At 42.8% G+C, this 27,050-nt stretch overlaps 1 protein-coding gene across 2 annotated transcripts in view; it reads left to right on the top strand.

Moving 5' to 3' along the window:
- Nucleotides 1-27,050, top strand: part of KCNAB1 (potassium voltage-gated channel subfamily A regulatory beta subunit 1) — a 217,851-nt gene that overhangs the window by 31,755 nt on the left and 159,046 nt on the right. The window contains exon 1 of one of the 2 annotated variants that reach the window (XM_048505136.1): nt 11,764-13,006. The exons of the other annotated variant lie outside the window; for it this stretch is intronic. Within the exon in view, the coding sequence (XP_048361093.1) occupies nt 12,786-13,006 (221 nt within the window). The 5' untranslated portion in view covers nt 11,764-12,785. Of the gene's footprint in view, nt 1-11,763; nt 13,007-27,050 lie in introns of those variants that run through there. 2 annotated transcript variants of the gene reach the window in all.

Raw genomic sequence — 27,050 nt, forward strand, 5'->3', positions numbered from 1 at the left:
GAGGCAGGGTATAAAAACTTTAACTAAATGAATACATACATCTGCTGCAGGTCAAATAGCAAGGAATCTTGTAGCACCTTATAAGATCCAGCCATTTTTGTGAGTTGGAGCTCACGTCGTCAGGTACATGAACTGCAACATTCAGCTAGTGGGGTACAATTTATACCCAAAATTACAAATGATAGAAAAACAGAGGAAGGAAAGCTGTTACAAGAGAAACCAGAAGGCCCAGTTTCTCCCGACATAGGTGTGTACCATTACATTGCCAGGCACAGGCAAAGGCAGGATCAAATACAATCACAGCCAAAGTACTAACAAAACAAAGATTATGTGTTATTTTCTTACGACACAGCATACTCTCATCCTGCTATTACAGCAGAAAATTCACATAAAAAGTTTGCTCCGGCAAAATGTTTATACTAGAGTACTCAAAACATCATAGAGCATTTACTGTTGCTCAACTCAATGCACTTCCATCAGCTCTGACTTCTACCAAGACATCCAAAGTTGATACATCTCTTCAATATTACTTAAATATCCAGGCAGAATAGACCATTTCTATGTATCCCTGCTTCTTGACGATAGACACAATGAAATTGCATGCAAAGTAGCAAGATTCTGGATGATCCCTTGTGGGCAAGGTTCAACAATTAATTTTACTATTCCGTTTATTTTATATCTAAATTGCTGCATTTTGAATTCACCATTGTTTAAAGATAATTAACCTTGTTCAACTGATCTGCTATTTTGTTTGCTGATCTTTGATTGTAATAAAAACTGAACTAAACTGATTAAGTCCAAAGAGTGGATGAATTGGAAAAGTAGGATGAATTTGCAAAATGCACATAAACCTGTACATAAAGGCAGGGGTTTTTTTGGTTGTCCCTCCTTCATCAGGGAGCCACCCTTCTGCAACCAGTAGTTTCGATGTGCCCCCCCCCCCGAGTCCTTTCACCACCCATGGAAGAGAAAATGAAGAGGAGGCAGGGAGGGAGTCTCAGCTGACTTTCTGTGCTGTACCTTCTGGTGTAGGATACAATAAAGGCAACAGAACATTAGTGTTATTGATTACATTTATTAATATTTTAAAAGTATATATTAATAAAGTTAGGAGAAACTGATTACTTTTAATAGTGGCTTAATCATCCCAAGTCCTTATAGCCTCCTAGTCTGAGGGCACTTTCGCACAAGAAGAATAATGCACTTTCAATCCACTTTCACAATTGTTTGCAAGTGGATTTTGCTGCAGTGCATTATTCTGCATGTGCGAAAGTGCCTTAGTGTATCAAATTTGTCCATAAATTCCAACTTCACCATTTCCTCTGTGGAATTTTCCTTTGAAACCTTCCTGCTGTGCTGAAACTCAGAGGTCCATTACAAAATGCTCCGGGAGGTGGAAATGCTATCTTAACGGTTGATAAGGGCCTGACTAATAAAGACTCACTACATTGTTCTTATATTCTCCCTTCCTCAAATCCACTCTGGCTTCTGCCTACCAGAGTTTTAAGCATGGAACTCTCAACACACCTCTGATTTGAGCCTCCGTCAGAAGAATACATATCCAGCAAATGATAAGAGAAAGAGGTTGTGTTGTGTGGACAAATACTTATTTAGCAGAGTTAATGCAATAATGAGGCAGAGACCAGCTGCTTTACTGAAATAAAGTTTACTTACTACAGGGAAGGGAAACTTGGAAGAAAAACAATAAACATCTTTCTTACTAGCTAGCACCAACAGCCAGCTTGCTGCTTAGACTATTACATGGCTACTAAGCTATAGACTGAACTCAAATCAACTGAGCTGAGCGGACTGAGTGAGTGAGTGAGTGAGCACGTGTAGAGTGCAACACAAAGAAGATATATCTAAAGCCTACGTGCAGACCTGCATGTAGCCCACCCAACCAATAGGTATCAATTACCTGGTCACTGACTTCTGACCTCACTAACTAATTAGCATGCAACAATTAACTCCTTCATTACTGGATTGTGTGACTGGCACTTGCCAAATCCCATCAGGTTGTGAACAGCAGGATTTTAAAAAGGTATAAAATTCAGGAAGTATCATTTGTGATATTTCTAAGCAAATCTCAGAAGTATACAAGATAAACACAACAACAATTCACATTTCTGTAAACCTCGTCAGCATGTCTTGTGCACTGGGCTTCCAAGAGCCTTCCTAGACCGTGGACAAAAATTCCAGCTATCCCTCCCTATGACCCTGATGCAAACCAAGTATCGTAGCAAAACAAATCACTCAGCCAGCTGTTACCACACATCTGTAATAATAAAAGAATCCCCATATCCGTCTCTCCACCCATTTCTGGTGGGCATAACTCAGCAGAAAATAGAATTAAGAATCTCAAAACTGGCCACCAGCTTCAAGATGATTGTGGGAGTTCTAGCACAAAAGAAAAAGAAAAAGAAAGGAATTATAATATCCTGCCCTAGGTGATCTCCACACCCCTTTCCCCAGTGCTATTTGCAATGGACATTAAGCTTGTGTAGTAGTTAAAGTGTCAGACTAGGATCTGGAAAACCCAGATTCAAATCCCCAGTCTGTCATGGAAACTTGCTGCGTGACCTTGGCCCTGTCATGCTCTCTCAGCCTAACCTACCTCTCAGGATTGTTGGGAGGATAAAATGGAGGAGAGGATAAAATGTAAGACATTTTGGGTCCCTTTTGGGGAGAAAGATGGGATATAAATAAATAAATTCTAACTTCTGTTCCTTAGTTATTACCACTGAGGCAGATGAACATTTGTTATCATGCATGTAAAGAGTGGCAGGAGGAGGGAAACACCCTTTCACTATTTGGCTAGATTATGGGGAAATATTAACTCTCCCCTTCTGTTCGTAATATTAACAGAGCCTTGCTGCTATACTACTATTAAACATGTTCTAAGTTGCCAGTAAGGATGGATGAGAAGGAGTTGAGACTAAAAAATAAGGGGAGTGGGAGAGAAAAAAAATAGAAATGGGGCAGATGAGTGACAGATCATGAAAGGAAGAGAGCAAAACAAAGAAGCAGGCAAGGATGGAAAACAGGAATTGAAATGTAGGAAATAAGCAAAAACTTTTGCAGGGGAGGTTGTTGCCATGCACAAATAGGGCTGTCCCTTGGGAAAATCCAGCTGTATAGGTGATAGGTGGAACAAAAGGAAAAAGGAAACTATAGACTGCATCCTGGCACTGACTGAAGCTTGTCTTGGCTGGTCTGGTACAGGCTTGGCTGATAGATTTAGCAAGATCTCAGAAGCAAGGGCTTCCCTCAACCTTGTAATGAACTTTGCAGAAAGGCTGAGCTCTTGACTGTGCTCTGCCTTGCCTGCGCCCCAGTGGCCACAGTCAGAACTGCATCTGGATTTTTAAAAAATGCATTCCATTAAGGCAGCATGAGGCTGGCTTCAGGGGTCTTACCGCTCATTTGGGCCCCTCAAATTTTACCCCAACAGTCTCCCCACCCTGTTTGGCAGCCCTGTTTGGCTTGGTGCTGTTAAGAAGCAGTTTTGTGGCCAGGTTCAGTCAGGCACCTGAGACAGCAAACATAGCCCAAAACACAGTCTGGGGTCAAAACACAAGTATTCAAACGTTAAAGCACCAAACCAGAAGGCCAAATCCAAAGAGCACAACCCAGGTCATGGTCCAGAAAGTCAAGTATACAAAGGTCTAGAACAAGGCACAGTCCAACAATGAACACGCAAGACTTGTGAACAAATTGATTCCATCCCAGGTCACCCTTTCTTGATTGAATTTATTAGGAAAATACTTTTGAGTCACTCAGCAACAGGTGCAACTCATCAGTGATGAGTAACCTTTGTGGCTGTCAACTACAATCCTGTGGTGATTCAAGCTGACAGGCAGAGGCTGACTGGTGCTGGGCTCCCGACTGTGTGCTATGGCACCAGTCCAGTGCCTCCTTCCAGGCCCACCTTCTCCTATGTTCCCAGGGCTCTGGCAATTCTAGGGCCCCTTCCGCACATGCAGAATAGTGCTCTTTCAATCCACTCGATTCCCTACAGCATCCTTGGGCTGTTCTCTGATCTTCCCTACACCTTCTCTGCTGTGAAGTTCTGGGAAAGATTGCGGCAATGACTGGATAGCTGCCCTGTGGGAAGGAAATTCCAGATTTTCGTCCCTCCAACATGGTGGACAATTTTCCTGCTCCACTCCCCTCTGTGGTCATTCTTGTTTTAAATTGATCTCCTTTTATTGTTATATAAATTTACCTATGTGGGTAGACACTCCATACATCTGATGAAGTGGGGCCCCTGGGCTCTGGTTCAATTTTCCACACAGCTTCCCGGTAGTTTCCTGGGCTAAAGAATGATAACTTTTCCAGTCAGCAGAAAAATGTCTTGTTGGAATGAGCCCTCCAGTTTGGATCGTGAACTGCCACTTTTCTGGCTTTTCAGTTTGGTTACCAGAAGTTTAGGGCTGTGTGGAATTCTAGTCATTTTTGTCTCTATGACTGAAGCAGCCAGCAGGCAAGACCTGGACCAGGAATCCAGGGTATGTATTTGGTTTCTGGAAAAGGTTAACAGCAGTACTGGTCCTCCAGGGAAAATAACCTTGCTTTCCACCATAGTTGAAAAGATGTGTTACGTGGTGACCTTGCACCTGGCTTTCCACTCCTTCCTCTCCTTTCTCCCACTCGACATCATAGAGACTGTGTTCAGTGTGATAAGAACAGCGTCATGCATAACAAAAGATACATAATTATAGCAGGAATGGAAAATGGAACATTGGGAGATATAAATAGGTAGAGAACAACTTACTGTTTCCTCCTTCCAAACTTGCTGGTTATGGTTGCGTCTTGCTGATGAACATCTTTCAAATATGTTGATGTATGAAGTAAGTTCTTGTGTGCGCGTGCGTGCGTGCGTGCGTTGGGCCCCTTGGTATAAAGGCAAGGCAGAATCTTAATCTGAGTCTGAACGTTTGAAATGGCATCTTTGAATCACAACACCTGCCAGTCTTAAGGACTGTAGGAGGCTTTCTGTGAATTAACACAAGGGGTTTTTTTACAGGAAAGGAACTGTGGAATTTTTTTTTAACCAAGGGTGCAGGATATCCTTGCTCTCATGATCTGGAAATACAATGCAATCCTGAGGGGGGTGGGGAGGTTACAACAAAAGGGCACTGGATGCAGTGCGACCTTGGCACTGCAAATGCAGGGGCATTTATGCAGACCCTGGGGAGCTGTTGGTATACAATGCCTGGGTGCCAATGCTGCCGCGACACCAGCACTCCTCCAGTGTAGGAATGTGTGCTGGTGCTGATGGGGGCAATAGTAAGCATGGAGCCTTCAATAGTCAGTTTTCTGAACCCTCTCAGCCCGGGAATGCCCCCTTTTGCTGGCATAAACTTATGCTAGCAATAAGGGCAGTGCAGCTCATGGGGTCCATGGGGCTTTCCCCTGCCATCGAAGGAGGTTGCCTGTTTTCTTGCTGGGCATGGCAAGGTAAACCTCTCTGGGGGCAGCAAGGCTGTGCCATGCCTAGCCACTGCACATCTACCTCACCTCCTCCCAGGACTGGGCTAACCAAGACTCAAATGCATTGCTTGTATGCAAAGGTTGGGAATATGCCTGGAAAGAAGGGGTTGAAACAGTTTTTCTGAAGTGTGGGCATGGCTCCAGAAAGTGTTGTCTGTGCTTCAGGCTGTTTAACTTATTTCCAAAAGAGGTGCGTCATGCTTGTGACCATATTACACTGTAGTGCCCTCGTTTTATGTTGGGCAGATGTCTTGCAGACATCTTTACAAAGGATCCAATTCTTAACTCACTCCCTGTCAATTCCAGCCATGCTGCTTACACTTACCGTGTTTCACACTGGATAAACTGAATTTGTGTTGAAGAGGAGCATATTGTTATTGCATTTGCTGTTCTTGTGTCTCTGGTTCCGCACCACTGAGATTCTACTCTAATCCTGTTCTGAACAGCGGGGATTGCAGATGCAAATACCCTTTGTGCTTCTGAATCCCCACTAACAATAGAATAAGTATGTGCTGTAATTCTGGTGGTTATTTTTTAAGTAGATTGATAAGCAGGGGCGGGGGGGGGGGAGATGGAGCCCAGGGAAACACCTGCACTGGCTGCCTCCCCGCTCCCCCAGCACCCCCCCTGCACCCCACTTACCTTAGCTGGCGAGAGCCTGCTGCAGGCCACTCCTCGAGTAGCCTGGACCGAGGGGCACCCGGTGATGGAGCAGCCTGGTGGGACAGAGCCAAGGGGAGGGGTGTGGGGGCGATTCTCTGTCCCCCACGTGACCAGCTGGCATGTGCCCGGGGACATGGGATCCCACATGTCCCCATGAGTGCTCCTCCTCTGTTTATAAGCATGAGCTCTTCTTGTGTCCCAATTACCCCTTTGAGTTGGTCACTCTAGGCCAGTGGTGGTGAACCTTTGGCACTCCAGATGTTATGGACTACAATTCCCATCAGCCCCTACAATTGGCCATGCTGGCAGGAGCTGATGGAAATTGTAGTCCATAACATCTGGAATGCCAAAGGTTCGCCACCACGGCCCTAGGCCTTAAGGAGCCATTTCTGAAATTCTGTTCTGCATATATTCTATGATTTTGTTCAAGGTACCCTATTGAACATCCTGGGAATTTCCAGTTTTATTTTAAAAAGTCGAGCAAGTTTCTAGTTCTTAAGAAGATGATGATAAGCTAACTTATGGATAGATATGTGGAAAGAAAGCATGGAACTTTGTTTCTATATATGACAACAGTGGCAAGAATACTTTACATGTAGAAATGGAAAACTTCAGCTGAGCCTACAATTGTAGAGTAGTGGATGACGGTATTAGAGTTGGCAGAGATGGCCAACTTCGCTACTCTAAGAAAATTGATAGAGTATTTAGACAAAACAGGAAAACAGATTATTGGCTAGTGGTTTTGAAAGTTAAGGATTATTAAAATAATAACCAACAGAGAAAAGTGAGACAGTGATAAAGATTTAATGTTATCTGATGCTTAATGACCAAGTGCTAAAAATTGTTTTTTAAGAGTTAATATTCAGTGCATAAGGAACTGGAAGTCCTGGTGAATTTTATTTTGTGTGTGTGTTAGAAAGGTTTTGAAGTACAAATAAAAAATTTATGTTAAAAACATGATGATGATGAAAGGCTTTCGGATATATGAGCAGCATCTAGTAAAATGATCAAATGTAGAACTTTCTACAAAGTGTTTCCACAGGGCAATTCCTCCCTCCTACCATGGACAGCAGGAAGGGCCTGTAGTAAAGGGGGGACATCCATCTTTTGATTTTCAGCCACGTGAAGCCTTCTGGGTGACTTTGGGCTAGTCACAGTTCTCTTGGAATTCTCTCAGCCCCACCTACCTATGAGGTGTCTGTTATGGGGAGAGGAAGGGAAGACGATTGTAAGCCTCTTTGAGATTCCTTACAGTAGAGAAAAGCAGGGTATAAAAACCAATTCTCGTCCTCCAGGTGATGTCATGCCCTATAAGCACATACAGTACGTTGGTTGGCTTCCTTATTTGTCTCCTTTGCTCTGAAGAACATGTAAACCTCATTTTCTCTGAAGCATGAGGAAACTGTGAGCAAGCTGTGAGCAGTGATTCCATCTGGACACTCCACCATAGCAACCTAGGGAGGGTAGGGCTCCACTTCTTTACTCAGCTATGCTGCTGTACTCCAGTGCAGCTGGGAAAATGAGGAGGAAAGAATCTTTAAAAGGCTTTCAAGGGGAGGCGCTGTGGAGGGCCGACACAATGGCCAACTGTGACAGGAAGGAGCAGGGCTGGACTGGCAGCAAAGCAGGCAGAGTGAAGATGAGGCCTGTAGACACTGTCTCCATTCCTTTTCATGCCCTTTGCTGTTTCCACTGTCATGTTCCCATTGTCACGGTTTTTGCACTGCCTTCGAGAAGCAGCCACTGTAAGATTTGCAGAGTTTCAGGGTGATGAATTTGCATGCTGCCGAGCTCTCTGCTCTGTCCCATGCTAATTATAAGATAATGCAAATTGGCTTTATTTACATGATGTACATAAGCGACAGATGCGTTTTCTCTGGCGCAGAATGTGGTGTACAGTAACATTTGGATTTTGGAGTACGTAGCACACAGCCTTGCTTGATGCTGAAATACTCACAACAGAAACTGCCACTCAGGCTACGTATAGTGGTGGTTTTCAACTCATAGGTTGAAGTGGGTTGTAGACAGGGGTCATGATCCTCTATAGAGTTGACATTTTTAATTACTTTTCTAAATTTATTTTTATAAGTTTTTATTTTAAAAGGGAGACGGGACCTGTTGCTAAGGTACATGCACAGGGTCAAGGATGCCATGTCTTTTGTTTCTATTTGCACGATTGCTGAGAGGGGCCACTGGCAAAATCACTCAGTTGTGGGCAGAATTCATCCTGAGCTTTTCTTATCCTTGGCTTGCTCCTCATTCCCAGTTCTTTCCTGGTGTTTAGACCACGTTTCTTGACCCCGGTTCTCTTGGACTGCTGCCCAAAAGGCCTACCGTTGAAGCAGGTGAGGTTGTAATCTTGCCCCTTTCTTCCTGTCTCATAGTTCTGATATCACATTATTACCTATCACGTGCTTGTATCTCAGTGAGTCCTAAGTCTGGAAGAGCTGAAGACCACTGTGGTAGAGCCAATCGACACTGTTCAGAAGGCACAAGGTTCAGCAAAGGCTCATTTAGCAAGCACTGGGAAGAGATGTGTTTTGTTCTGAACCTTGGACAACCTACAGATTCTACTGAGTTCAGAGGTCATGTTCTGAGGTAGTATAAGGCAGTTTTACATATCCAGATGCTTCTCATGTCATTCATCCATAACTATTTCTTGGTAATGAACAGTGCTGTCAAGTCACAGCTGACTTACGGTGGCCTTGTAGGGTTTTCAAGCCAAGAGACAGTTGGAGGTGGTTTGCCATTGCTTCCCTCTGTGTGGGCTGACAGAGTTCTGAGAGAACTATGACTGGCCCAAGGTCACCCAACAGGCTTCATGTGGCAGAGTGGGGAATCAAATTTACTTCTCCAGATTGGAGTATGCCACTCTCATCCATTGAACCACACTGACTCTCTAACTATTCCGTAGCTCTCCAAAATGTCTAGCAACTGCCTGCTTCTTGGTGTCTCAGCGCTATCTTCAAAGTGCCTGCTGTTAGATCCTCCCACTCTTCAGCACTCTCAACAAGTCCTTCATTACAGTTTTTTTCTGCATTTATCTGACGGGGCTGACTCCTTCAAAAGTTATCTCCTCAGGCATTCTGTCAGAATTGTTCTGCTGGATGAGTAACGGTATCAGAGGTGTTTGGTTGACTGGGCATCTCACATTACTGATGAATTTGGTATTTGGTTGCTGCCTCTTTTGAACATTTAGGGAGTTCATGGAGAAAAACTCCCTCCTTAACAAAAATGCCCCTTTATTTTGGGGCAGATGTGATCAAACTAGTTCAGACCTGGCATTGGTCCAGGTTTCTTGGATGTATTTTATGATATTCAAGGAAGCTGGAGATAGGGTTTTGGGACCGGGGGACAACACTTCTGTGGAAGAAAGAAGACAACTTGTCTTTCAGTACCAAACATACACTTCTCTCAGTGTTTGTTGGATTAATGTGTCACAAAACTGGGCCTGGGGCCAATTATGTTGTGTAACTGAGTGACACATGAAAGTATTAGGAGTGTATTGTCGAAGGCTTTCACGGCCGGAATCACTGGGATGCTGTGTGGTTTCCGAGCTGTAAGGTCGCGTTCTAGCAGCATTATCTTCTGACATTTCACCTGCATCTGTGGCTGGCATCTTCAGAGGATCTGATAGTAGGAAAGCAAGTGGAGTATATATACCTGTTGGAGTATCCAGGGTGGGGGGAAGAACCATTGTCTGTTAACAAGTAAAGGGTGCAATTAGCAAGCTAGATTTACATGTGTTGAGTGGGATCCACCCATTAGCATGTGAGTAACAATGAAGATAGCAAGGTCAATAGGTGAGGGCATCTGAATAGAAGTAGCCTGGCCTTTGTTCCCTTAGATGGTTTACTGTCTATAGTCATCCTGTGTTTATGTGGAGCTGATTAGTCACTGTCTTGACTCTAGTGTTTTTCAACACTGGTAGCCAGGTTTTGTTCATTTTCATGGTTTCTTCCTTTCTGTTGGAATTGTCCATTAGGAGTGTGTTAATAATTATGCTAAGCAACCTCATAAGCAGGGCCAAAAATAAATAAAAAGCTGCTTGAGGTGGCTATCCACAGACAAGCAAACTACTTTTTAAAAAAGTATTTAGTACTCTTTAACTTTTAACAAACTACTTTTTTAAAAAGTATTTAGTACTCTTTAACTTTTATACTACTCATTAAAGTTTAGTTCATCCTTTGCAGGCGTAATTGTGGTAATCTCCAACAAATAAACCAACCACAACAAAAAGCAAAAACCTGTTTTAGATCATTCTGCAATGGTAATAATATGCCCCTCCAAACTTGCAATGAGGTGGCTTTGAGGGGTGCATTTCCTATCTTTTCACACCCTGCAGAACTAACACCCATCTTACCGATCTCTGCAGAAAGGTCAGGGGCTTCGTGTTTATATTCACACAAAGGCTGCCACTTAACAGGAACAGCCTGGCACATCTGTCCGCCAAGTTTGAAAGTCTGTCCTGGAGCATGCCTCTGGAAAGAAGGCCCCACATCTCATGTAAGGGAGGCTCTGCCTGCTTTAAAATGGTAATTTGGCCATGCAGACTCCGTAGCCACCAGCAGTTTTCAAAATGTCCTGGTCAGCACAAGCCAGAGGTGGGATCCAACAGGTTCTCACAGGTTCCCGAGAGTAGGTTACTAATTATTTGTGTGCGCCAAGAGGGGGTTACTAATTGGTGATTTTGCAACGTGATTTTTGCCTTAGTTACGCCCCTCCTCTCAGCAGTAGCGCGCAGAACTGGAAGCAGTCTAGCAGGAGGTGCACCGGTGTGTGTGGCAGCCTGCGCCTGCGTGCATTCATTTCCCGCCCAAGGACCGGCGCAGCAGCTGCGTTCTTGTCACAGCCCCGCCCAGGAATGCCCCACCCCCGGAATGCCTGGCTATGCCCCGTCATGCCCTGCCCTGCCCCATTGGCGCTATGCCACAGTTTGAATCCCACCACCATGGGAACCTGTTACTAAAATTTTTGGATCCCACCTCTGGCACAAGCCCAGAGGGGAAATCAGAATGAGCCAAAGCCCCATCTTTTTGTCTTATTCAAACACAATATCCATGAGTCAACCTTGCCATGTGCTTCTGGAGTTAAGTTGGGTGGCAAGGACTGAAGGGAGTGTTAATTTCTGTCGGCCACACCGCATTACAGGAGAAAACTGCGCAAGGATGCAGCTTTCTGGGTCCAGTTCCAAAGAGCTTTTCCATAATGTTGCCCAGTGAGAAAATTATATTTTATTATTTATAAAACATCTGAAGTTCTGGCATCGTACAAGGATTGCATTAAAAATGAACAACTTTGCCTGCGGGGTTACAACCTACAAGACAACTGAGCATTAGTTTGCACAGAGCTGCTTCCATATCACAGCAAGCGTTTTGGAAAGCTTTGTTTTCCCCCCCAAGAGCAATTGTGGTGGGCATACCGAAAGCTGAGCATTGTGCCTGGCGGCTGCTGCACACGTGCGGCAGGGAGCCAGAGAATGCAGAGTTTTAAAAGAGATTTTTTTTCCTACACCTCCCATGTGCCTGAATTGTGAATCCGAGCCCCGTTTGCCACCCTTCCTCTAAGTCCTGAGTTCCGATATGATTTATGGCAAGTTGCAAAATTTCAGACTAAAAGCAGGCAAAGGGATCTGCATTTAGCAGGGAACGCGTTTGTGCAGAGCAGAGATTAACCCCGGCGCTGCTGACGATGTGCCAGGGCTTGAAGGCTGGGGTTTAGCGTGCCACACTCAAGGGATCAACGAGTTAATTTGACAGCGCATGGTAGAATAGTGCTTCTCCCACTTAGAATCGTTAGCACGCTTTAGCATCAATTTGTCCAGTCGGGATGAGAAGTCTTCTGTTCGTTTAGCCGCGCTGCCAATTGTTGGGATTGCTGGAGTCCATTGAAGTGCCTCCCTTTATGCTGCACACAAAGGAAGCAAATTGAGCAAGCCGATCATACTTTCTCCAGGCTTCTTAAAGGGAGCGCCTTACGGTTCGCTGTACAGCTGCATCGCCGATATCAGCACAGCGTTTCCCTCTGCCAGGCTATTGAGTTGCCAGGAAGGAAAAAAGAGCAGGGGATCTGGATGAGGCATAGTTTTTCCCCCCTGCAGATGCTGACAAACTCTATATGGATATTCTTGGTCTTCTGAGACTTGCTTGTGACTAGATGCTCCTTGGGCTTTTGAGCTTTGCCTGTTCAGCATTTCATGGTCCAGAGGGTGTTCGAGACGCATCGTGCAGTATGCCTGCATTGATTTAAATCCAGCAGCCAGAGAGGCAAGCCAGCGTTAAGACAGAGTGGATGCTGTGTTGCTTTGGGTTAACTGCAAAGATGCAGGTCTTGCATTCCTGACTGAATGGATGATTCTGTCTAAGTACTGGGGGAACCCTTGGCAAAAGGAATTTTGCTTTGCAAGAGCCAGTGGTCTGCTCTTTTAGTTTTTCTTTGGCTTGTCTCTCTCCTGGTATCATCAGGGGCTGTCTTAGTCACTTCTGCCCTGAACCAGGTCCAGGTACTTCTGCCGGAGCATAGCTGTGAAGAGCTGCATTAAGGACTGACCACCTTTAGCTCACCGCAGTCCAAGTCTCTGGTCCTGTGGAAGTTCTCTGTTGTATACAGAAAGGCTAAGTGAAGGAACAATGCAAGTCTCCATCGCTTGCACGGAGCATAACCTCAAGAATCGGAATGGAGAAGACAGACTTATGAGCAAACAGAACACCACGAACCCAAATGCAGTCAATGCAGCTCGGGCCAAATTTCGGACGGTGGCAATTATTGCTCGCAGTTTGGGAACATTTACCCCTCAGCACCATATTTCCTTAAAAGAGTCCACTGCCAAGCTGACTGGCATGAAATATAGGTATGTGTGAAATATTTATACTGCACGGGGTTTCCGTGTCTTTTTTCTGTAGCTCTAAAAAGTCATCTTCTAACAAAGGTCCCTTATGCCAAAAACAAAGCCAAAAGAAAGAAAGAAAGAAAGAAAGAAAGAAAGAAAGAAAGAAAGAAAGAAAGAAAGAAAGAAAGAAAGAAAGAAAGAAAGAAAGAAAGAAAGAAAGAAAGAAAGAAAGAATCCTTTTGTAGAAATGAAAGTTCAAAGCTTTTTGTAGAGAGAAACTCTGGTGTTATTTTGTTTTGTGGGGGTTTTTTTTGCAGTCTTATATATTTGATGTTGACAGGGTTTGGTACTTGGTATCTTACAGAATAACCATGTGAGTGGCATTCAAAGGAGTGTTTGATGGAAATCGTGTTAGATTTATGACTTGGAACAAATGATGCTCCAAACTGTGCTTGGAAGAAAGTTTGTATCTCAAGGCACCTGCTGGATAGAATGGGGGGTGGGCGGGGAGAGAGGGAGAGATCAGCAACCGTTAAACTAAGTGAGGTGCTCATTTGTATTCTAATTACCACTCTCAGGATCCTAATTGGATGGACTCTATAGGGATAAGGAAAGGATTTACTTTAAGGGACATAGAAGCCTGTTCCTAGAAAACTTCATTCATTGCACTAAACTATCCCTTTCACAAAGAAAAACTAAGAAGGTGATATTTTAAAGACTATTGCTGAGTTGACAACCTTGATGAAGAATTTACTACAGCATAGGTGTTCGATAGATTAAGAAGGTTCAATCAATCTAGCACATTAACGTCTGAATGGGTCCGTTCTACCACTTGTTCATTTGCAGGTGATCTCCTAAGCAGAGTTATATCTTTCTAAGTCCATTGAAGCCAGTCATCTTAGAAGGGTGTAATTGGTCTTTAAATCTCTTCTTTTTTTGATAAGTTACATTCTAACTTTCATAGTGCAATCCTAGCAAAGTTGTAACTTAACAGTTGGCTCCTGAGCAGAGAGACATGATTCTGTTGAAGCCAGTAGATTCAGAGGGTTTAACTATGTTTTGGTGTCCATTACTAGTCATAAAAGCTACTGAAACTTTTGTGGGGCTATCTGATGAGTAGAGGGGCTGGAGTTTGCATCCAGGAATCAGGGGTTCAAATTGCAGGACTCATTGTGTGATTTACAAAAAGTCTGTTTTGGTTACCCGGCCATAAAATATTAGTTATCGATAAATGACCAAAGGATATAGCAATTTTTTAGCGTGAACAGGCAAAGGTAGTAAAACAACTCTTTAACAATGTTTCATGAGTTAATGGGTTGGATTCAGACTAGCAGTACAGTCCTAAACAGAGTCAGTGGCCCCTTCCGCACATGCAAAATAATGCACTTTCAATCCACATTCACAATTGTTTGCAAGTGAATTTTGCTATTCCACACAGCTGCAAAGTGGATTGAAAGTGCATTATTCTGCATTGCTTAATTTACAAAAAAAGCCATCTTCTCTATTAAATTACCAATACTTTCTGTAAAAATGTAATCAGACTATGAATAATAAAGTTAAATCATAGCTCTGCCATGGTTTATACAGGAAAAGTTAAGGAGGGGAGATTCACTTAGAAACAGCGGCATGGCAAATACTGGATTCTTCCACACTGTTCTCCTGCCGTGTTACCTAATCTTCAACTTTAATCATGTAGCATTTGTATATCTAAATCCCTTTTCCAGAACTGACTGCAATTGGTTTATTGTATCCTGGATTATCATTCTGGTATAGCAAATAACATAACAGCAGGAGATTCACTCCTTGCAAATCAAGCATGCATACTGAAAGTTCTTACACAGGTTAGTAAGAGCGATATAGATTCAGAAGAAGAAGAGGAGTAGTAGTAGTGGTTTGGATTTTTACCCCATCTTTCTCTCCTGTAAGGAGACTCAAGGTGGTTTACAAGTTCCTTTCCCTTTCTCTCCCCAAACAGACACCTTGTGAGGCAGGTGGGGCTGAGAGAGTTCCAAAGAACTGTGACTAGCCCAAGGTCACCCAGCAGGAATGTAGGAGCGTGGAAATACGTCTAGTCCACCAGATAAGCCTCTGGCACTCAGGTGGAGGAGTGGGGAATCAAACCTGGTCCGCATGCTCTTAACCACTTCACCACGCAGCTATCCCAGTAAGCCTAATGCCAGTGAAGTACAGTTAGATTCTGTAATCTGTAGACATTGACTGCAAAGAGAACATAAGAACATAAGAAAGAGCCTGTTGGATCAGATCAGAGTCCATCTAGTCCAGCATTCTGCTACTCGCAGTGGCCCACCAGGTGCCTTTGGGAGCTCACATGCAGGATGTGAAAGCAATGGCCTTCTGCTGCTGTTGCTCCCAAGCATTTGGTCTGCTAAGGCATTTGCAACCTCAGATCAAGAAACTTGGTATCTGGGGAATGTGTCTGTCATCTCTGTAAAGTGGACAATTTCACATGAATAATATTGTACAGGAGTACTGCATAAAATTTATTTAGTGCTGATATTGTACATAGTGCTGATATTGTACATTTGATATTTTTGTTTTGTTGGCTAATAGAAGAAGGAATTCAGGTGAGAGATCCCCACAGTTGGGTTGGACAAATGTAACGCAAGCAAGCCAGGTCCTTTCCGATTACTGCAGGAGGAGTGTTTCTCAGTGTTAGAACATCTGCTTTGCATGTCAACAGTCCCAGGTTCGATCCCCAGTATGTCCATTAAACATATCAGACAGTAGATAACATGAAAAATCTGTTCTTGAGACCCTGAACAGCCAATGCCTTTCATAGGAGACAATGTCAGCCTAGACCAGTGGTGGCGAACCTTTGGCACTCCAGATGTTATGGGCTACAATTCCCATCAGCCCCTGCCAGCATGGCCAATTGGCCATGCTGGAAGGGACTAATGGGAATTGTAGTCCATAACATCTGGAGTGCCAAAGGTTCACCACCACGGGCCTAGACAGAGTCGTGGTCAGACACAGTATAATGCAATTTCATGTGTTTGTGTGTATTTCTACAAAGTTTCGTAGCAGAGGGTTTGTCCAGTCCTGGTAGATGCATTTAATCTCTGACCAGTGTTCCTGCATTCTGTCCCCCAGTCTCTCCCCTTCCATTTTGCTCACCTAGTCTGCACTGGATAATAGACATAGGAACATAAGAAAAGCCATGCTGGATCAGACCTAAGGCCTATGTAGTCCAGCATTTTGTTCACACAAAGACCAACTAACTACCTCTAGAAAGCCCACAAACAGGAAGTCTGCAACAGCAGCAGCATGCCTGTGCTCTCCAGAATACTACCACTGAAAGTGGAGGGAGTAGATGTCCAGTGTAATTTGTAGTCATTGATAGCCCAGGCCTCCATGAATGTGTCCACTTCTCTTATAAAGCCCTCCAAATTGGTGGCCATCACCACATCCTGTGGCAGTGAGTTCCACAAAGTAACAGTGTGTGGTTTGAAGAAATATTTCCTTTTGTCTGTCCAGAATCTCCCATCCTTCGGCTTCAGTGGATGACCCTGAGTTCCAATATTGTGGGAGAGCACTTGTCCACTCTCTCCATACCATGCGTAATTTTATAAACTTCTATCATATCTCCCTAACTCTCCTTTTTTCTATGCTAAATAGCTCAAAGTATTTTAACTGAGATCTGGCAGCTGCTCTACCTCCTGATCATTTGGCTGTTCTTTTATGCACCCTTTCAAGCTCTACAATATCCTTCTTTTTCGGTGTAGTGACCAGAACTGTACACAATATTCCATGTGTGGTCTCACCATAGATTTGTAAAGCCATTTGGGGATAAATGTTTTAAAACAAACAAATACAAAGGATTGACACATTTGCTGTGTTTGGATGCTCCTGAGCAATGCATGGTGTACACTGTCATAATAATTAGGATACAGTTGCAGGTTTTTCAGATTACCCTTTTATTACTAATGTTAACAGTCACAACTTCGGCAGCATGATAATATCAAAAGCCTGATTTTCATATAAAATCAGTGGTGACTGGAGATATTCACCAGTCAAACTTACTGTGATCTAACACCTTGTTTACACAAAAGTTGAAGATCCTTACTGGATCACATGAGTGTTTTTACTCAAGGTTCAACTTGAATGCAAGGACAAGCTGGTTTGCAGCTGAACAATACAGATCTTGTGGTACAGGACCATGGACAGGTCCACCCTTGGTAACTAAGCTATCCTTGTAGCTCTTGGCTGGCAAACCAAAATTTCTGGATTGTAGAGAAACATAGAAATATAGAGCTGTAAGGAACCTCAGGGGTCATCTGGCTCAACCCCCTGCAGGTATCTCCCATAGTCATGGTTGGGTCCTTGAAATAGCTTGCTGGTTGAGCATGGAATCGCCTCACTTGCAGTCTGTGCCTGTGCAGTCAGATTCTACTTCGTTTTAAGTAACCTTTGGCCATGGGTGGCTTCTCTTTGCCTTGGTTCCTTTTGCACTCCGCGCGATAAGCGTTGCTTTTGGTCAGAGTTGATTGCAAGACTAAGAAGTGGCAACTCATCTGACAATCCAATCCTGTCCCTGGATGAGATCTGACAGTCCAATCCTATTCCTTAGCAAGGTTACATTGTCTATGTCTGCTGCAGTCAATGGGTTCTGAAGGGAGTAATTTGGCTTAGCAGTGCATTGGAAGTTGCCTTAATTCATATATTGGCCACATACCCTTAAAAAAACCCATCTCCCCTGAGCAACCATTGTTTTTACTAAAAAGAAATTGTGTGGCAGGAATACAGTGGTAAAAGAAGATCTACTAATATGTCCTTTTACCAGTATAAAAGTTTTTAAAATAAGCTATAAAGCTGAGAATTTGCCCTGGTCCCTCTTCAAATGAGGCACAAGGCAGTGATTGGTTGAATAAATAGTAGCTGCCCAATGGGAAGGCATAATGAAGGGCTATATAAGCAAGCCTCATCCCTTCCTTGCAGACTTTTGCTGACTGCTACTGACCCACCTGCTTTCCCTGCAATATTGTGGGAGTAGCTTTTTGCCATTTGGGGCCAATAAAGAAGGGGGGGGGGGTTTCCCACGGTTTTCCCTGTTTTGCAATGTTCAGGTGAGGGGAGAGGGGATATAGTTTTGCTGGATTTTCTTTTGAAAAAAAGACAGGTCATAAATACAGTAAATATTGGGTCAAGAGTCAATTCAGGTGAGGAAGCTTATTGTGAATCCAAGGTGGGATACTAGAAGCTGACAATGAAAGTTTGTATTGAACCTTTGTTGTCATTGAAAGTTCTTATTTGTCCTCCTTTCTCTTTGGTTTTTATTTATTTACTGAAGTATCCCTGCTTTCTTTTTGTGGCTCAAGGTGGATAAAATAGTTCATAATGAAAACTACAGTGGAAATCAATGTCTTAAAAAACCCTGTTAAAATCCCAGAAAATGTCCGTAACTCAAACTCCATTATATGCTCTAGCAAATCAAAAGGACTTACTGCCCAATCCAGATTTTTTTGGGGGGAAGGGAATCATCCCACGGCGGCATTGCAAGGCCTTAACTGGTGGATTTGCCTTCGCCAGGGAACCTACCCCCACAGGGGGGCAAACATGCCAGTGTGTGGCTGCTGCACCACTCTGTGCTGCTGCCAGCCCCATAATTAATTGACTTTCACTCTAGGTTGGAGGGAAGTGAACAGCGGCCTGAGCCTTCAGCCCTATGGGGTTTTTTCCAGCAGCTGGGATTTTGGGGGTTTTCCTCATTCCCTGCACTTCCAGAAAGCCCTCTGGAGGCACTGGGGATGGCACTGCATGGTACTGTCCCCAGCCACCTGGGGCTCTGGATTGGACTGCCCAAGAATCTCCTTAAAGCAAGGCAGCCTCCTCACTTCCTTTTTTCATAAACTGGGGGCCACTACTGAGGAGTGGAATAGGAGGAGGCAAACAAAGACATGTAGCAGGGGAACACCCAGAAGGTGGCAACCAGAGGACTCTAAATGGGAACATATGAAGAGAAATAGTTCAGATATGTGGGGTCCTGAGTGATAAAGGACTTTAAAGGTCATTAGAAACACTTTGGCCCCTTCTGCATATGCAGAACTATGCACTTCCTTCCACAATTGTTTGCAAGTGGATTTTACTATTCCGCACAGTAAAATCCAGCTGCAAAGTGCACTGAAGGTGGATTGAAAGTGCATTATTCTGCATGTGCGGAAGGGAGGGACCTTTGGCTATACGAAGGTTATAAGAAGCACTTTGGATTGAAACCAGTTAGCAGTCGAAGCAGCTTTTTAAAAAGTAAACATGGCATGGTCATTCATATCAACCAGCCCTAACGATAATCAGACCGTGGCCTTCTGAACCTGTTGAAGTTTCAAGACTGACTTCAAGAGCAGCCCACCTAGAGTGCCCTTTAGTTGGTTTACCATCAGTTAGAAAATTAAATGCTCTTTAGAATAATGTTTTTGATTGTAAGCACCTCAAAGCAGGGAATAGAGTTTCTACTCATTGCTATTTTGTACAGTGCATGGCATACTGATGCATATTACTATTATGTTACAAAGAATGATTTAACAGGAAGGAGGACTTCAATAATTGAATCAAATATAACAAGATGACATTTAAAGGAATTTGCAGATGGTTGCAACACCTATTTAAAGCTTTCTGGGAGTTTCAAAATTGGCCTCATAATATATTGACTTATGATTGCCGTTTTTTGAACCGCGACTTCAGAATAAATTTTATCAGGCACCTCAAAAATGATAAGCAATCATAAAGTCCCTCAAAACGCATAGACTTTATGCATCTGACTGTGCTGTTATTCCCTACTAAAGATAAATCCCTCCTCTCTTTTTAGTCTTCAGACTATCTCGGCCTGGATGTTTTGCAACATGCTTTTTTAATGCTTCATTTTAACATTTCATTTTCTTTCACAGTAGTTTGCCTCCTACGTCTGGTAGGCAGTTTTTGAACTAATGCAGTTCTGTCAGGAGTTTTATATAAAGGCATAGAAGGAGTGAGAGAATGAATGCGCGTGACGCAAAACTGAGCAGAGAGGAGGAAACAGAGAGAGGACATTGTGTATATAAGATAAGTTTTAAGAGTCTCTCCAGAGCCAAACTCAGATTTAGACTTAAAAGGAGAAAATGCTACTAACACTAAGAGGAGCAAACGACTTCCTACTGGTGGCAATAGCAAAATCCTTTAGAGCTACCCCTAAAATGTGAGAATCTATGTAGCAATTAAAAGTGGTTGGGCTTACACCACATTACATTTCTTGAGCTGTACTGCATTGTGTATGTTTCTATATAGAGAATATATTTGTTCATGGAAATGGGTGGGGGTCATCATATAATTTCAGCTAAAATGATCTTTCTTCAAATTTTGTCCTTCAGATTCTCATTAGCAAATTTTCAAAATGAATATTCTCTTGCTACATGCTGAGTTCTCAAGCCGTTTGCTAAATAGTTTCTATCTGCATTTCATACACAGTGATATTTGCTTCAGTAATTGATCCCTGAAAGTTGATATTGTGCCTTATTTCAGAATGGGGTGCCACAATATATAGTCGCTGATGTCCAATATGCGATATCGTGCAGTGGTTTTTAAACATTCTACTTTCAAGAAACACTTCTTTTTTGTATAATTTTATTGATTGATTTTCAAACTTAACAATTAGTATAAAGATAAACAAGTACAGGCTTATAATCTTCGTCATAATGAAATTCTGTACATACATTTCTATCTTTTCTTCTCTATCTCCCAATCATATTACCAATCCCAGAAATGTATAATTCCCTTTGTACCTTCCCCTTATCTACCCTCCCCACCTTTTACCTTCTTTCCCCTATATATAATGTATGATATTTCCCCTTCAGAGAGAAAGAGAAACACTTCTGACACCAGCATCAGGAGAAGACCCTCTGTGTTTCTGCCACAGAACCCCTACATGGTGCAGAGGATTGTGAGGCATGTTTGGGTACAAATTAAGTTCTGATATATCCTGTAGAATGTGTAATGGATTCCCACAGAATGGGGTACCATCTTTTTAGGAGATGTAAAGCCATCTAGCTTCTTTTCCAACAACTTGCTTTGTTGGTTGGTTACACATCTTTTAGCAGCATATGATTTGTAGCGTTAAGTAGTTACAATGAGGTAGGAATGCATCTCAAACACCTAATACAATCCCCCCTGACAAAGGGCTGATTCACCAGACACAAAGACTTTGGTTTATTACCCATGACTGGCTCTGCCCAGCCTTTGCTCCACTCTGGCACAAAAGTTATGCCAGAAGTGCTCTTACTTTCCATGGGAAAAGCGAGAGGCACAGGTGAGGCAAGAGGAAGCACACTGGAACAAGATTTCTTGCCGTGATGTGCTCCAGCTGCCAGTGCACAGCTCTGCCCAGTGGGTAATCTACCCTTGTGACAACCATGAGGACTAGGGATGCACCTCCTGAAATTTCTGAATCAAAAATATACATGAACATTCCTGTTTTGTGTTGTTACTGTGATTCCCAGAATAACAAACCCTGTTGTCCTTTCTGCTTTAAGCTGCACCAGAATCTCAGATTGGTTTCCCAATTGAAAGTAATGCTCCGAAAATTCTAGAAACCTCCCTGCCCAACCGTACATATTTTAATCCCAAACTGATACTACCCTGCCCAAACTTCAGGAATAAGCCTGTCCTCCCCAAATCCAGGATCTGAAGCTGTAACAAAAAATTTCTTGGAGTGCATCCCTAATAAAGACTTGGATTACTGGGATTATAAGAATTCTGTGTTCCCCAGGAGGGCAGGATTTGATCCTGAGGCTGTGTGCACTTTGGCCCCTTCTGCACATGCAGAATAATGCACATTCAATCTCACAATTGTTTTCAAGTGGATTTTGCTATTCCGCACAATAAAATCCAGGTTCAAAGTGCATCAAAAGTGGATTGAAAATGCATTATTCTGCATGTACAGAAGAGTCTCAGCATATTGGAGTTCCACAGTAGTCAGAGGACTTTCACATTTCAAACCATGAAGGAGATATTGTAAAAGCTACCAGAGTCAACTGTATTTTGGCTCTTGAGCAGGACTTGGGGCTGTGTTGAAAGCAAGGTAGGCAAGCTCACCTCCTACCTATTGCAGCTCAGGGAATTCCACATGAAGTACCACACAACTACCTCTGCTCTAGAGGCTTTTCCAGTCTTACAACTATGCATCAAAAAGAAATGATAGTACATTTTAAAATATCTCTCCGAGCTAAACTTAGGCGAGAATGGGAGCATAAAGATTATACTTAATGGTTACAAAAACTGAGGATGATTAAAATGATTCTAATTTGCTAGAATACTGCATTGCATTAGAAATGTACAATGTGTCTGATATGTATGCAGAGACAGCAAAGAAGACACTAGCAAAGGCTGCATTCAGGAATATTCTCAGCCTAGGAAGAAACCCTGTGTTAAGTTTCAGCTCTTGCAACAGTCCTGCAATGAGTGTAGAGGCATAGACTAGTTTCTTTGGCATATTAGTCAGAGACCCAGCTCAGCACTGTGAACTGGGAGCCTCTATAGACCTAATGCTAAGATACAAGACTGCCTTTAACATTTCAGACAGCATGCTTACAGAATGGCTCCTGAAAAACTCTAGCCTAAGCATCTGCAGAGCAAAGGCCCTTGGCAGGGGTCAATTTTGAAGACCCCAGAACCCAAACTCCTTCCCATTGAGTACAGAAATGAGAACCTCCTAAAGGGAGAAAGTCACTGGAGCAATTTTCTTCAAGAAAGGTCCTTGTAACTGCACAGATCAATTACTGCAGGAGATTTGCTCATGTTCACAAACAGGAAGCTGTATTCCAGAAACAGGAAGCTGTATTCCTGAGAACAAAGAATACTTCTGTTAAGAATATGTGAAACATAGATGCCTAGTATAGATCAGTGTGGCTGGTTTACCAATCCCTAAGTAGATACTGGAGCTGAGGCCTGGTAGAATATTCTGATGGAGGAGAGCTGGACCTTGCAGAACTTGGTACAGTTTTGCAGGACCTTTAAGATGGAGCTGTTCCAGGACGGCCTAAGGTTGAGGCAGTAACAGTATTTCATCTAGCTGGTTTGTAGCATTAAGTAGTTACAAGTAGTTGCCCTTCCACTTGCCCTTCTTTCAGTGTTTTTATTTCCTTCTCCCCATATTGATATGACGGTGTAATATGAGAACTGGTTGCAAAAAATTAATCCGTTATTTTTACTTAGTTGCATTGGAGTTGTATGGTTGCATAGACGTGTTAGGCTGGCATTCAGAGGATCCTCTGAAGATGCTGTTGCCATGGCATGTTCGCCAGGAGAGTAGTCGCTAAGAAATACTACAAGGCCCGAAACCACACAGCAGCCATGGACTCATGAAAGCCTTCGACAATACATTGTTATTTTAAATGCCATCTGGATTAAATTATCAGAGATAGTGTAGATTGTATATATATCGTACTGATTTTATTATATTATTTTACGCTGGAAGCCACCCTGAGCCCATAGGGAGAAGGGTGACCTAAAAATAGAATACATACAAACATACATGCTGATTAGTGATTGATTGACTGATTGAGGAAATTTGTATGCTAATTGCCCCAACCTGCTCAAGGCAGCTGACAAGCAAAACAATAAAACACAACCACTCAAGTCAATAAAGTCAATAAAATGAATCGCATAATAAATAAAGTCAATAAAACAGCCAAACCAGTAGAATATTTTTTTAAAAAAATCCATTAAAAATGTAACTATCCAATACATTTCCTCCAAGACACTGCCTGCAAGAGAAAGTGAACAGGACAGGGACAAACCAAATGCTAGTTGCCTTCAGGGTTACAAGGATCAAACCATCACAACTCATTGCAAGAATGACTCTACCACATGCAGTCTAAACTTCTACATCAGAAGCAAGGGGTATCTACCAACATTGGGCAATTCAGTCTCCATTACCCAGTGCACAGTTGAGAAGCTTTGCATTCCCCAACATCTTCCAATGTTATACTGATGTTCTTGAGCAAAATGCTTTCCACTGCTTTCTGGATATGCATTTTACCATGTGGCCCACATAGTAATTTGTTTCCTATGTCCAGTGGACAGCAATTTCTGCATGCTTTCAATCTGTGGTACCCCCAATCAACAAGAAGAAGAAGAAGAAGAAGAAGAAGAAGAAGAAGAAGAAGAAGAAGAAGAAGAAGAAGAAGAAGAAGAAGAAGAAGAAGAAGAAGAAGAAGAAGAAGAAGAAGAAGAAGAAGAAGAAGAAGAAGAGTTGGATTTATATCCCCCTTTCTCTCTTATAAGGAGACTCAAAGGGGCTTACACCCTGTGAGGTAGGTGGGGCTGAGAGAGCTCCAATGAACTGTGACACCCTGCTGGCATGTGTTGGAGTCCACCAGATAAGCCTCCACAGCTCAAGTGGCAAAGCGGGGAATCAAACCCAGTTCTCCAGATTGGAGTGCAACTGCTCTTAGCCCCTACACCACGCTGGCTCTCTAATAGGCAGGCAGAGTGAGTTATCCTGTCAAGAAGCTGCTCTAAAACGCATTGCAAAATGGTGCAGACCTTCACGTGCTGCTAAGCCTAAGGAATCCTCCCATCAAAGGATCAGATTTCCTTTTGAGCTAGCTGCTAACTGGAAGGACACTGGGGATTGCTCCAGTTCTGTGGTCCAGAGAGCCACTAAAGGGACACTTTAAAACTGCAATGCTGGCAAAAGTGCCTAGAAAAGCAGGAATGCAGCATGTTTTAATTGTAGTTTTAAATGTCTTGGTAGGTACTTTCGCTCCCGTTTGAATTATTCTGTACTCTGTCTCAGAAAAGGATATTAGTATGGTCAGTTGAGGTGCAGCAGCTGAGAAAATTGCATGTTTCCGCATTAGAATATAGTCCCAAGCAAATATGAGAATTCATTTTTATGTGAGGAAGACCAGCCAGGCGTAAAGGTGTGTAATTGAGTTGGGTGCCAATGTTGTATAATTAAGCTGAATGCCAAAATGTATTTTTACTTTCAAACTTTTATATGGATGTGGGGGGAGCAGGGCACTAAAACTTAGGCAGAGCATTCTACCACAAAGGAGGTCCGGCATGTTGAATTCTGTGGCAGAGGAACATACAAATACTAACATCTTTTTCTGCAACAGACTATAGTAATGAGTTCTTTTTGTTGGTTTAATACTTTCAAAATGTGGTTTTATTATGTATGTTGTAATTTATTAGCTGCCTTGTGAGGGCAGACAGGCAAAATGTAAATAATTTAAAATGGATATAATTTTTTTTAAAAAAAACTCTTCGTTTGAAAGCAGGGAAAGGCTACAAATGGCCTTGGCTTGGATGCCACCATGAATGAAAAAAAGAAGCATGTCACACTTGAGCGTGGTCAATATTCCTCAAGGCCACATTTACGGTGCTGTTATGAGGATCCTCTTTCCAGGAAAGACTGTTCCCTGCCTGCCAGTGTTCTGTTTACAGCAGCTCTAGAATCTGCAGGGGTAGAGCAGCCGTCCCCTCAGAAATGGGACCTCAGCAGGAGCAAATTCCCTAGCAATAACTGAGGTGACAGATTTAATTAGACAAGAATGGTTGATGACAGCCAGAGAGAGGATGGAACTTGAGCTGTGGAGGCTTATCTGGTGAACTAGATATTTTCAGTTTTCAGTACTCATTCCACAGTTGCATTCCACAGTTGCATTTATAGAATGGATTGCCATGAACAAATCTAGAAGCTTCTGACTCTGTTGGCTTTTGGAAAGGCTGGGCTTATCAAACTGGACTTTTGGTAGCTCTACAGAGGGAAATGAGATACGTTTTAGTGGAGTTGTGTTTTGGAAAAAGGGGTAAAGAGTAGGAGAGGTAATTATAATGTTTTAATTGCATTTTTAATTGCATTGGTTTTTAATTTTGTATTCAATGTGTTTTTAAGTGAATATTATTGTGAGCTACTCTGAACTTCAGAGAGGCAGGACAAGACTATTTTAAAATTTAAAACATTAAAAATTAGACAAGACATGGTCCTGATGCAATACCTGTACAGTTCAAAGATTATGCCAGGGGATAATGCTAAAGGTTATTCCCTAATGGAGAGTCAAGTACTAGAGATCTTTCACCCCTGGTTCTGAAATGGTTGTGTGAAGGTTATGAAGAGTGATACTGAACTGATAAGGAGACAGTTTCTGCCTGAAGAAGGAAATATGACTTTTCCCTTTGAGGTCTGTATGCGGGGGGGAGGGGGGGAGGGAAGCTTATGACTCTCAGTGCACTCTCTGGCATATTTTGGAATCCTCTGGTAGACAATGCGCTCTGTGCCCTCATGTTCAGAAGCAGGAAAAAGACCTTCTGTTGAAATGACCAGAACTCCTTTGATTACTGAACAGGGACCAAGTCATGGACTAAAGGAGACAACTTAGGTGATCTCACCCCTTCCAGTCATGCCTCAGGGAATATTGTAGTCTCTCACCACCAAGGGAATGGAAATAGCAGACTTCTTCTGAAGTAACTTTTGTTTTCTGGAGATCACTTTCGAATGGATTTCCAAGAAGTAATTCCCACAGATCCATACATTTCTGTTATGACTCCATGAGTATTTTTTAAAAAGACCCAGTACCAGAAACTTAGGCTGATTCCCCATGGCCAAAACAGAGGTATGAAAATAGTGTGAAAACGGTATAAACCCCTTTACACCATTTAAAACCCTTTTGCACCATTTTCACACCATTTTCACATTTTTGGCCCATGCGGAATCAGCCTTAGAGAGAAATCGAGTATGTTTCAAAAAAGAAAAGTCTCCCGAGGGCCAGTATACTCTCATAGCACCCTTCTCGTGGAGTTGACAGTTCTTTTCAGTGAGGCCTCTTACAAATGCTTCCTGGCCATAAAGGCAGCACTGTCTCCTGTACATTCCTCACAGGAGCTCATGGTGGAGATTACCATAGTTGTGTGTCAGTGGTACATTTGTCAGCTGTATGTTAGTATCGTGTTTCCCCGAAAATAAGAGTGTCTTATATCAACTTTTGCTCCCAAAGATGTGCTATGTTTTATTTTCTGGGGATGTCTTATTTTTCCACCTACAGCCGCATGCTCTGTCAACGGGCATGCTTCCAAA

This window comes from Sphaerodactylus townsendi, linkage group LG08 (assembly GCF_021028975.2).
Source record: "Sphaerodactylus townsendi isolate TG3544 linkage group LG08, MPM_Stown_v2.3, whole genome shotgun sequence".
In the NCBI taxonomy this organism is placed as follows: Eukaryota; Metazoa; Chordata; class Lepidosauria; order Squamata; family Sphaerodactylidae; genus Sphaerodactylus; species Sphaerodactylus townsendi.